The sequence below is a fragment of the Lampris incognitus genome, chromosome 16 (genome assembly GCF_029633865.1).
Source record: "Lampris incognitus isolate fLamInc1 chromosome 16, fLamInc1.hap2, whole genome shotgun sequence".
NCBI lineage: Eukaryota > Metazoa > Chordata > Actinopteri > Lampriformes > Lampridae > Lampris > Lampris incognitus.
This window is the reverse complement of record NC_079226.1, coordinates 21,261,552-21,273,286: the sequence shown is the minus strand read 5'-3', so window position 1 is coordinate 21,273,286 and position 11,735 is coordinate 21,261,552. Positions and strand designations below refer to the sequence as shown.

Sequence of the window (11,735 nt, the reverse complement as noted above, 5' to 3'; positions counted from 1 at the left end):
TTCTGCTCACTGAAGGCCAACAATCACTGCCATCATCTCAGCTGTCTATCCATCCATCCATTATCCAAACCGCTTATCCTGCTCTCAGGGTAGGGGGGATGCTGGAGCCTATCCCAGCAGTCACTGGGCGGCAGGCGGGGAGAAACCCTGGACAGACTGCCAGGCCATCACAGGGCACAAAACTAGAATAAACAAAGCTAAAACAGAGTAAACAAAACTAAAACAGAGTAAACAAAACTAAAACAGAGTAAACGAAACTAAAACAGAATAAAAAAAAACTAAAACAGGGTAAACTAAAACAGAATGTAGCAACAGGCATGGGCGCAAGTCCTTGAATACTGGGATGGCATCCAGCGTTTTACCTGTGCCCATGTCCATAGGCTTAGTGGTTGTGTCAGGAAGGGCATCAGACGTAAAATGTTGCCAAATCAGTATGCGGATTGTCAACACCATACCGGGTCAGTCGAGGTTCCATATCGGATTGGTTTCATAAACCGAGAATTTATCTATAACTCTATTCCCTAAATGACTTTGAAATTATAGGATGTATACTCCTGTCCCTACGTGATCATTTTGATTTTGAATGATCCCTTATATAGTACTTGCTCGCACAGTGTCCCATTTCGCTTTCATTCCAAATGTTTCCTTAGTTTCATGATACTAAAATCAACTTTAGCCTTTAGAACTAGCCACGGGGGGAATATTACTTATTAGATTAGGGGAATTAAACCTTATTTCTTTAACGTCAAATTATTTTGCCTTATCTTTTATATTCCACCCAAAACAATTTTCCTGAAATCTGTTACACTCCCAGCATTCATTTAGGATACTTTTAGTGGTATTTTCATCACCGCATCCTCTAAACAGGTCGTCTTTCTACGGATTCTAGATTTTTCTCTTATTAATTGGCTCCGGCACCAATCATACGGACCAAGGGTAAACGTCTAACCAATCACAGGCGGGGGCAGGTCTAATAAACAGCGTCGAAATGCGCATGTTTGTCAAAGGGCTGCCGGGCGATGTTACGAGTGGGAGAATCCACTGACCATCACCGCCTTCTGGGATTAGATTGAATGACTTGGCTATAAACAGCTTGTCTTACATAACAGCTTGTAATTCAGTTAGCACGCAGTGATCTCGCCGTCTCACATTTATTTCCTTGATCAGAGGGCGCTTGTTTTATTAGATCCCAATTTCACTGTGGAATAGACGACCGTGTATATATATACACACTGGTCTCCCCCCCCCCCACTTCTTGGTGAGTCTGCTGTCGTTACGGAGTGGTGTAACCGAGGAGAGATAAAGAGCGTTTATTAGCCATGTCAGTGGTAGGCATTGATGTGGGTTTCCAAAACTGTTACATCGCCGTGGCCAGAAGCGGCGGCATTGAAACCATCGCCAATGAATACAGTGACAGATGCACACCGTAAGTATAGCATTGACATCATCGGGATATGTAGCTTTGACTTTGTTACGCAATGTTTGCGACGCGACCGGGGGCGCACTCACGTTTACGGGCACTGCATACGGCCGGCACGGTCGGACGGCATGTCGCACATCTCCCATGCAGGCTGAGATATAGATCTATATAGATATATATAATATGCAGGCTGATATTACCTTAAGATGTCCCTGTCAGACTGACATCACAGCGGACGAAAGGTGTTTTTTTTTAAAATACCATAACACGCAGAGTGTTTGCGCTGCTGCGTTGTATGGAGAGGCCACTCTTTCAAGTAATAAATGCGTTGAAGAAAAAACAACAGCAGCGTTTGTGATAGTGCGTCTGTCATGGCCCACCGATGCGCTGCATCCTCTGAACATGCCTTGTCAAACCCAAACTAACCCATATGCGCTAGTATGTAGAATTAGAAGACGCTGTTTATGCTTTTGGTAATGTAATTGTTGTAAGCATAATGCATGTCATCATCCAGTAGTTTGTTGCTACCAGTGCTAATATGTAGAATAAGAAATAGCCAAGTAGGCCCCCGTTTTTGTAGGAGCGAGTGGCTAAAAACCTGAAGTGCGTAATTCTCTGCAGCATCACCTAATACAGATATCATAGTGAGGTAGAAGCACTGCTGAGGGGAGTGTAGCATGTTACTATGACAACAATGAGGGGGGATTTTACGATATCTATATATTGTGATATCTGCTTACATATGCAAAAATACCATCTTTAACAAACCAACTGAGGCTCATCACGTTGGACTGTTTGGTAATGTAATGTATAATATCAATATAAAACACATTTTCCCTATCTCAAATATTTCAGGCCTCATTCGGTGTGACATTTTAGGTAATAGATTCCTGTTAACATCAATTCAGATGGCAAAATTGTCAATCACGGTGTGACAACATCTTAATTTCATCCCAATATAATACCACTGAAAGATGGTAAACCATAATATATCACAGCCCTGGATAGGTGCAAGAGAATTGCACCTTTATTTCCCAATGAACAGAATGGGAATACTTTTGTGGAGTGGTGGAACTAGATGACCTGCGACTGCCAACGGCTGAAATGGATCCTGAAACCTAATGCATCTAGAGAGATTCCCTTTGTCAGCCACACAATGAAGTGCTGCTGGTCTGCTTGAGGAAGTGTTAAATTAATTTGAGACATGACGTTTGAAGGGATGATCAGCTTACTTTTGAAGGTGAACTGTTCTGACTCACTGCCCTACTTTAGGGTTCTTCTTCAGACTCCCCTGTGAAATTCACTCAATCTCAAGCTGCTTCTGAATTTTTTGTCTTTCTGTCTTCGCATTGTCTCCCGGTCTATTCCTGAGAATTGTGCCATATCTGACATCAACAGAACTAGCATGATTTTCCAAACTTGTTGATGTGTTTATTTCCCTCAAGGGCCTGCGTGTCTTTGACCTCCAAAAACCGCATCATTGGAAATGCAGCCAAGAGTCAAGTAAGATCAACTATGGCAGTCTGTATTCATTTTCTGTAATCGTAAGAGCTAACCGTTTAAATGTTAGCGTATCTGTTAATGTAAGGTCACAACCCTCATAAACACTTGCCAGTCTCAGTCAACATTACAAAAGTTACTCGATACAGGAGACAGTAAGGATTTCTTCGTTTCAGATTATAACAAACTTCAAAAACACAGTGCATGGCTTCAAAAAGTTCCACGGCAGAGCATTTGATGACCCATTTGTCCAAGGTGAAAAACCCAAACTGCCTTACAGCTTGCATAAACTGGCCAGCGGCAACACTGGAATTAAGGTAAAAGCACTGGTCAAGTTTCCAGTATGCTCTTTTTGTCCACTTTCTTGCATGTCTTTCCTATTTGAACCTGCAAGTACACTTTCTTTGTTGTCATTATACACCTTTGTTTTTTTAAATGCAGTTTTCAGTGTGTGTGGGTTTTTTTTTGGGGGGGGTTTGATTTATATGGGCTATGGTTTGAAGGACCTAATTTCTGCCTTGTTTACAGGTACGCTATTTGGATGAGGACAAAGTGTTCACAATTGAGCAGATAACAGGAATGTTGCTGACCAAACTGAGGGAGACATCTGAAAGTGCCCTGAAGAAGCCAGTGGTCGACTGTGTCATATCTGTGAGTGAGGAGATATTAAATGGAGCCATCAAACAACATAAGTCACGCATAAAATACTTTGGTGAAATGTTTTCATTTCCATATATTTTATAGGTCCCAAGCTTTTTCACGGATGCTGAAAGGAGATCCGTTTTTGATGCATCTCAGATTGCAGGGCTTAACTGTTTGCGTCTGATTAACGACACTACTGCAGGTCAGTCATCAGAAATTTCAGCTGTGCTATTTCTGCAAAGGGTACAAAGCAGTAAACAGGCAGGGGATCTATCCGTCTCCACAATTGTTATATGCAATAGTGGGGAGTCAGTTTATCTCAACTTTTCTGGTCAATAATATCGTAAATGTAATGTCACTATTATAAATTAGTTATAATACTCATAGAGGGTAATCCTTCAAATCTGGATTTTACCTTTTACCTTCAAATTATGGTGGTTACTGCATCTCAGACCTGCCAGAGAGTTGGACGGTTGATGATTCTGCTATTGTAAAATGAGACGGTGTTACTATATATACCACACACAAAAAACCCCCTAAAATTTCTTCACTATGAACATAGACAGGCAAGTTATCTACTCCAAAATTTTGAATTCAGTGATATTTCTGTTTGGATTGGTAGTGGCTTTGGCTTATGGGATCTACAAACAGGACCTTCCTAATCCAGAGGAGAAGCCAAGAAATGTGGTGTTTGTGGACATGGGACATTCATCATACCAGGTGTCTGTCACTGCCTTCAACAAAGGCAAACTTAAGGTTAGTAGTTATAACTCGCATACACACAACATTTCAGCTTCTCCTCCGCTACATCTCAAGATGCCTGAACCTAAACTGGGATCTCTCCTCTCAGGTCCTGGCCACAGCATTTGATCCTTACCTGGGGGGGCGTAATTTTGATGAGGCGTTGGTGGAGTACTTCTGCGAGGACTTAAAATGCAGGTATAAGCTCAACGTGAGGGAGAACTCAAGGGCTCTCCTGCGGCTCTACCAGGAGTGCGAGAAACTGAAGAAGCTGATGAGTGCCAATTCCTCTGACCTGCCTCTGAATATCGAGTGCTTCATGAATGACATTGATGTTTCTGGCAAGATGAATAGGTACAGTGTGTGTTTTTTTGTTTTGTTTTTTCTTTTCCCCACCGTATCCTGAATCTTAACTATACAAATTGAGCAGAAATTGTGAATTGCATGGAAATCGATTCTCTTTTATTTCTCTTTGACACTCTTAGGGGCCAGTTTGAGGAAATGTGCACTCAGTATCTGTTGAGAGTAGAGCTGCCACTGAAAGCGGTCCTTGAACAATCAAGTATATCTTTCGAGTTTGACTAAATTTAAATCGAGAATATCTTACTGAAAAAAAAGTGGCCATCATCGGTTCTGTGCGTGTTTTGTGTCAGAGCTCAGCCGGGATGAGATCTATGCGGTGGAGGTGGTCGGAGGAGCCACCAGGATTCCTGCCATCAAAGACAGGATCGCCAAGTTCTTTTGCAAAGACATCAGCACCACACTCAATGCAGACGAGGCTGTCGCTAGGGGGTCTGCACTTCAGGTACACTTCACTTTAAACTCGGATGAGGATACCGAAGCGGATTGTTTCCCCATAAGTTTGTTTTATTTATTTTACCAGCACTTTGTAACTTTGTCAAGAGAACTGCTGAGTGTAAGGAATTGCGGCATGTTTTTATGGTTGCTACTAAAATGGTAAATGGTAAACGGACTGCATTTACATGGTGCTTTTCTAGTCTACCGACCAGAGTGCTTTACAGTGTATGGCTCCTATTCACACATATTCGTACACTGATGGCTTCTACATTGTTGTTTTTTTGTTAGCCGTACTAGCAGTAGTCGTGGTAGTAGTGGTACTATTTGTAGTTGCAAACACTTTGGCATTTATATTTAGTCAGCGAAGGGCGTCCGGGTAGCGTAGTGGTCTATTCCGTTGCCTACCAACACAGGGATCGCCGGTTTGAATCTCCTTGTTACCTCCGGCTTGGTCGGGCGTCCCTACAGACACAATTGGCTGTGTCTGTGGGTGGGAAGGCGAATGTGGGTATGTGTCTTGGTCACTGCACTAGTGCCTCCTCTGGTCAGTCGGGGCACCTGTTCGGGGGGGGAGGGGGAACTGGGTGGAATAATATGATCCTCCTACATGCTGCGTCCCCCTGGTGAAACTCCTCACTGTCAGGTCAAAAGAGGCGGCTGGCGACTCCACATGTATCGGAGGAGGCATGTGGTAGTCTGCAGCCCTCCCCGGATTGGCAGAGAGGGAGCAGCAACCGGAACGGCTCGGTAATTGGCCAAGTACAATTGGGGAGAAAAAGGGGGGAAAAAGCCACCAAAATAAATAAATAAATAAATAAATAAATAAAAATTGGTCAGCACTGAATTTTGTGTAAACGCTCCATTTGAGAGGATCGTTACATTATAATTCTGCATGCTTTTTTCTTTTGATCCTTGTGTCTGCTGTGGTTTGCTTGCTTGTGTGTGTGTGTGTGTGTGTGTGTGTGTGTGTGTGTAGTGTGCAATTTTGTCCCCAGCGTTTAAGGTGCGTGAATTCTCCATCACCGATGCGGTTCCCTTTCCCATTACTCTATGCTGGAAGTCGCCTACAGAGGATGGAGTCGGGCAAGGACGCTTTCTTACTTTCCTGAACAAATCATATAAAACAATATGTCCATATGAAGCTACGAGTTGTGAAATTGCCTTTTCTGAATCAAGAGAAACGAGCTTAAATGAAAGTTTCCATTGGTTTTCCACAACGCATGACATTGCTTGTTTTGTGTTGTTGTCACAGAGAGTGTGAGGTGTTCAGTAAGAATCACGCAGCGCCCTTTTCCAAAGTAATCACCTTCCACAAAAAGGAGTCCTTTGACGTCGAAGCTTTCTACAGTAGCCCTCAAGAGCTTCCATACCCGGACCACCGGATAGGTACCACTGCTGCTCCATAAGGTCTTCTGTAGGCTCATAGGACCTCTCTCTAAACCTCGCCTACTTTGCTTTTGCAGAGCTTGAGTTAAAGTGTTTTAGGAAATAAAACTATTACTGTCTCTAGCTCCATTTACTGGTTGTAGAAGTCCACAGTACGAGAGATAAATGTATGTGCCCGATAGGTAGTGTTTCTAGGTTGCTCATCTGTTGCCGAGTCCCTGTAGGCATCTACATATAGCAGTCTAGTACATCTAGTAATCCATGGGTATCTAATGGTTCTGGTTAAGTCAGAAATTAAGAGTTCCACATGCAGGTTTTTTTCTTTGCGTGTGTGCATGTGTGTGTGTGTGTGAACCTGTTTGAATGTGTGCGTTCTCAGATGCGCTTTTACTTTTGTGTAGTCATCTGCTACTGAGACTTCGTCTCCTCCTTGTAAGGGAATCCTTTTAAAGGGCCTTTAAAATTTCAAGTCCCCACGTCAAACTGAAACCACTAAACCAAGAGTTACTGAAACAGCTGCAGCTCTATTTTCTCAGGAGTGAACCTCTGCCTCTTACCCCCCCCTCCCCCTCCCAGGATGTTTTTCTGTGCAGAATGTGGTCCCCCAGCCTGATGGAGACAGTTCTAAAGTGAAGGTCAAAGTACGCGTCAATATCCATGGCATCTTCAGCGTATCTAGTGCCTCTCTGATTGAGAAGCAGAAAGGAGAGGGCGAGGATGTTCAGATGGACATGGAGCCATTGGTTCAGAATGAAGGCAGGGCAGAGGACCAGGTGAGATATTTTACCCCAAATTCTCCTATTTAAAAAGGTTGCCATGTGCAATTTCTGCCTGAGTGCTGATCTCTGTCGAATAAAAGCAACAAACCAAAATAGACAAGACGGGCAAATTCAAACAGAGAGGTGGTGGGTTTCTAGTTTGTTTCCTGAGAGCTGCCATTTTGGAATGACTTCAGTAGATATTGCACTTTGTAACCTGGTTCTCAAAAGCACTATAATATGAAGTTTATTATTATTACTCAGCAACCACTACTGATGTTTGCTGGTCATATCATATTATAGGAAAGCCAAAATATTACACACAGAGCCTTTAATCACCCTCCGGCTCTTTTATAAAAGCATCCCTCTGTTCCACTTTGCTGATTTCCTCTATGATGTCTTGTTTAATCTAATCCATCCTTTTCTCTCTCTGATAAGACTATCTATGTTTGTCTGACATTTCCTAAGCCTGCTTCTGGTCTAATCTTGGTTTTTGAAGCTGCCCCTCTCTCATCTGCTTATGGAAGAACCCTGTAACTATAACGAGGCTGTTTGTGGATACTATGTGTGATTGAGAGCCTGCTTTATCTGTTATGCAGAGATGACCTATGCTGGTCTCATGGCCATGGAGGATGGAAGCTTGTGTATTCAAACAAGCAGGAGTGAAATTTGTGCAATGCAAGAGGTTATATGAAGCAAGCGGATGTGTTATTAATTAGCATGAAAATATTCAAAAACATTATATCGTCTCCAGACCTTGCTATATTGGGTTTTGAACATCTTTTAATTGTCTTTATCAAAACACACAGCCTTATAATTCACATTCATGGATACTCCACTCCGTTTTCTATCATTCATCATAACATGAAAAGTTCTCATATAGAGGAAATATTTGGAAAAAAAAAATCATCCTTAACATTTTTTATCATTATGCAGGATCTGATGTAACTATCTTATGGACTGCTTAAAAGACAATTCAAACATCATAAAGACAACACATCTTGACTGGGTCACATAACGCCGTTGTAATGGTGTGTTGTATGTCAAGGCTAAAATGCAGGTGGATCAGGAGGGCCAAAGCCAGGGGGAACAGCAGAATGAGGATGCTGGCTCGTGCAGTAAGGTTAGCTGAACCGGAGTTACATCAAAACCATTTCACGAATCTTAACATTGATAAACCTCACTTGAGTTGAGTGTACAAACTAAATTAGAATAGGACCAGCAGTGGAAGTGATGCCATTTTTGTGCGTCCATGATCCAGGAGGGAGCCCCGGGGGAGAAGCAGGACCCAGCAGCAGGAGGAAGCAAGCCAAAAGTCAAGGTGAAAAGTATCGATCTGGCCATTGCAGCCAACACCATACGACAGCTGGACAGGGACATCCTTAATGACTTTGTGGAGTATGAGGTGAGTCCCTCTGGTGGCCTTTTGAAATGCAGAGTCATTGCTGAATTGGGATGCGGCTTACTTTGGTCCAAAGTGAAAGAGGGCCTTACAGAGGGATGCCCAGGAACTGCAGTCTATAGCTTATAAAGTGCACTGTGTTTGGCATCTTACTGATCGGCTGTCCAGTTCTCTTGCACAATGATGTCAAAAGCGGGGTCCGTGGACCATCTTTGGCTCCTTAAGGGCTTTCGAGAAGAAGGGGGTTACCTGCAAAATGAGGAAGAATTAAAATCATTATCATTTCACTTTGTAGATATAATAAGTACCACAAGTATCTGAACAATATTGAGATGTAAGATGGCTGTGCTGGACGAAGAAGTTTGGAAATCTTGGTTGCATGTGATTTGGCATTTTACATATGTTCTTGGTTTTAATGGACAAATACATGTTTGCATGTCTCTTCATTTCAGGGCCAGATGATCATTCAGGATAAGCTAGAGAAAGAGCGCAATGATGCAAAAAATGCTGTGGAGGAGTATGTGTATGACCTGCGGGACAAACTGTGTGGAATCTATGAAAAATTTATCACTGAGGAGGTATGGACTGAAACTGCTCTATTTGAGGTCAGGTTTTATTGTTAGCCAAGTAAATGTACACATACATGAAATATGACTTGTTGGGAGCTCACATTTAAAAAAAACCCCAAAACAAAACAGTGTACATAGTGCAACAGGTAAAAAATGTATATGCAAGAGTACACAAGAATATCTAGAAATGAGTACCAAAGAATCTAGAAGTATACACATATCTAGGATAATTCATCATGTTGGACATGTTTGATTAAAAAAAACATCAACCACACAATATAGAAAGGATTAGTTTACAGTATATTGTATGTACGAAAGGTATTGTCGCTGTAGAGGACCCCTTCTATGTCCCCGATGTCTGTTTTATGCCTGGCCCTTTACCAACAGGATGGTAGCCGACTGACATTAATGCTGGAGGACACAGAGAACTGGTTGTATGAAGAGGGAGAAGACCAACCTAAACAGGTCTATGTGGACAAACTGGATGCACTCAAGGTTAAGACATTTCTATTCTCCATTTTCATTTTTGTTGACTAAAGCACATTTGGTCAGATGTGCTTTTACTAAGGAGTGGAAATAAAGCTATGAACACTCTAGTACTGGGTTAGTTTTTAGGTTCAAACTTGCAAGCTTCTCAAGTGAAAAGGAATGCTAGAAACTGTCAGCTTAAGTAGCGACGAGGCTGAGAAACAGTTTAGTTATTAAAAAAAGAAATAATCATATTCTCTCTACCGACCCTCTACTGCAGAGGTTCGGTCAGCCCATCCAGGAGCGACACAGGGAACAGGAGGACAGGCCGAGGGCTTTTGAAGAACTGGGCAAGAAACTGCAACTTTACATGAAGGCTGTAGATTCATATAAACAGAAGGTAAACTTTAATAAAAAAAAAATAATATGCATGGTTTGTGAAATGTCCCATGCAAGTGAACAAATGTTGCCCTAAAGTTTGGTATTGTAAAAATGTTAAAATTGCTAGATAAACAAAGGAGTAAAGCTTTATTGTGAAAGACAGCAAGACTTTTGGGGATTATTGGAATCACGTTTCATGTTTTGACATACTGATATTCTCATTTTGCTTTATTGTTGCTCGGCTAGTGGCTTGTCTTCACTTTCCAAAATATTTTAAGTCACAACATTGGGTTTCTTTTTCTTTTTTTTTTTAACCAGTGAATAGTGTCTATTCTAAGTTTTTGAAATACATTTCATGTAAAACTCTAGATATGATTGATATGCAAAAGTTGTAGATAAGGCAGAAGTCATAGGTAATGAAATTGAGGTCTGTGGTCCATATTACAGATTCTTTGTTTGTGAACTCCATGCTAGGATGAGCGATTCACACATTTGAATGCAGATGAGATGGGTGCTGTGGAAAAGTCTGTAAATGAGAACATGGCCTGGATGAATAGTAAGATGAATGCCCAGAGCAAACTTGCCATCACTCAAGATCCCATCGTCAAAGTTGCAGACGTCATTGCTAAAATACAGGTATGTAAGTGACAATTTAAGGTGTATATCCTTCTTTTAATTAGCAATGTTGAGACTTGCAAAAATGCTCTCCTTAAAAAACCCCACTCTACACTTAATGCTGTCCAGGAACTGGATGACATATGCAGTCCAGTGATCAACAGGCCAAAGCCCAAAGTAGAGGAGCCAGTAGAAGAAAATGAGAAGAACAGCGGGGCGCATAACGGCCCGACGGGCAGGCAAGGAGAAGGGAAGGCAGATGCCAAGGTGAACCACCAGACAAAGCCTGGCTCGGGAGAGATGGAGGTGGACTGACAGGATATCTGTCTGACAACCAAACCCAAACCCTGGCGCCATCATCATGGTTGTCATTGCTGACCATTTAGACAGTAGAAACACGAGTACCTGGGACCATTTCTCCAAGTTTACCTGCCACTCAAAAGGATGTTTTGCACACATTTTCATTGTAATCTTTATCTGACATTTCCTTTTGATTTTTTTCCCCACTCCATCATCTCTTCGTGTGACTATGGCGTGTTTTACTTACTAAAAGGTATCCTAATAAATGGCTGAATGATCATACAATAGATTAAACACTGATTCTCATGTAAAACTGTTTTTCTCCTTACGGTACAGGTAGATAAGCCTTTGTTTGCATTCCAGATATCTCATAAATGTCCAGTCTTGGTAGTAAATCCCATCATCTCTCAGCTGTCTAGTGGAAGACAAGTAGAGAAAGTGCTATCCAAACAATCGCCGCGGCTGATTGGTTTAATAGTATGTATACAATAATGCATATTATATATATTTGTATTTAATGACTTTAAAATTATGTCCATGTCTAGAAGTTGTAAATACTATTTTAGTAATTCAAAGCAGCCAGTGCATATAGAATGTGTGTGTGTAAAAAAAATAATAAATACACACATAACTTGTATTAAAAATGGCAATGCTTAATGCACCAAACTTATAAAGGTGGAGATTTGGATGCCTATTTCCTTTTATCTGTTTTCATGCATTTTTCCATATTTAAGACATGAGGTTCAGAAATGGCA

General features: G+C 41.6%; 1 protein-coding gene across 2 annotated transcripts; it reads left to right on the top strand.

Annotated features, from left to right (window-relative positions):
- Positions 1 to 1,306: 1,306 nt before the first annotated feature.
- hspa4l (heat shock protein 4 like) lies at positions 1,307 to 11,728 on the top strand. Of its 2 annotated transcripts, none has more exons than XM_056295481.1 (19): positions 1,307 to 1,426; positions 2,866 to 2,923; positions 3,097 to 3,237; positions 3,449 to 3,571; positions 3,665 to 3,764; positions 4,185 to 4,318; positions 4,413 to 4,657; positions 4,789 to 4,865; positions 4,957 to 5,108; positions 6,078 to 6,184; positions 6,354 to 6,487; positions 7,064 to 7,260; positions 8,294 to 8,368; positions 8,510 to 8,650; positions 9,100 to 9,225; positions 9,604 to 9,711; positions 9,965 to 10,084; positions 10,540 to 10,701; positions 10,810 to 11,728. In XM_056295481.1, the coding sequence occupies exons 1-19, from the start codon at positions 1,320 to 1,322 to the stop codon at positions 10,993 to 10,995; spliced, it is 2,493 nt and encodes an 830-aa protein (XP_056151456.1). In that variant the 5' UTR covers positions 1,307 to 1,319; the 3' UTR covers positions 10,996 to 11,728. The 2 variants fall into 2 exon arrangements, with proteins under 2 accessions (XP_056151456.1, XP_056151455.1); XM_056295480.1 differs by having other exon boundaries at positions 8,507 to 8,650.
- Positions 11,729 to 11,735: the final 7 nt, after the last annotated feature.

Bases quoted from the DNA above. Each gene is read 5' to 3' on its own strand.
- hspa4l (XM_056295480.1), top strand. From the start codon at position 1,320: ATGTCAGTGGTAGGCATTGATGTGGGTTTCCAAAACTGTTACATCGCC. The intron at 4,658-4,788 runs GTACAGTGTGTG...TGACACTCTTAG, and splicing joins GTTTCTGGCAAGATGAATAG to GGGCCAGTTTGAGGAAATGT. The intron at 9,226-9,603 runs GTATGGACTGAA...CTTTACCAACAG, and splicing joins AAAAATTTATCACTGAGGAG to GATGGTAGCCGACTGACATT.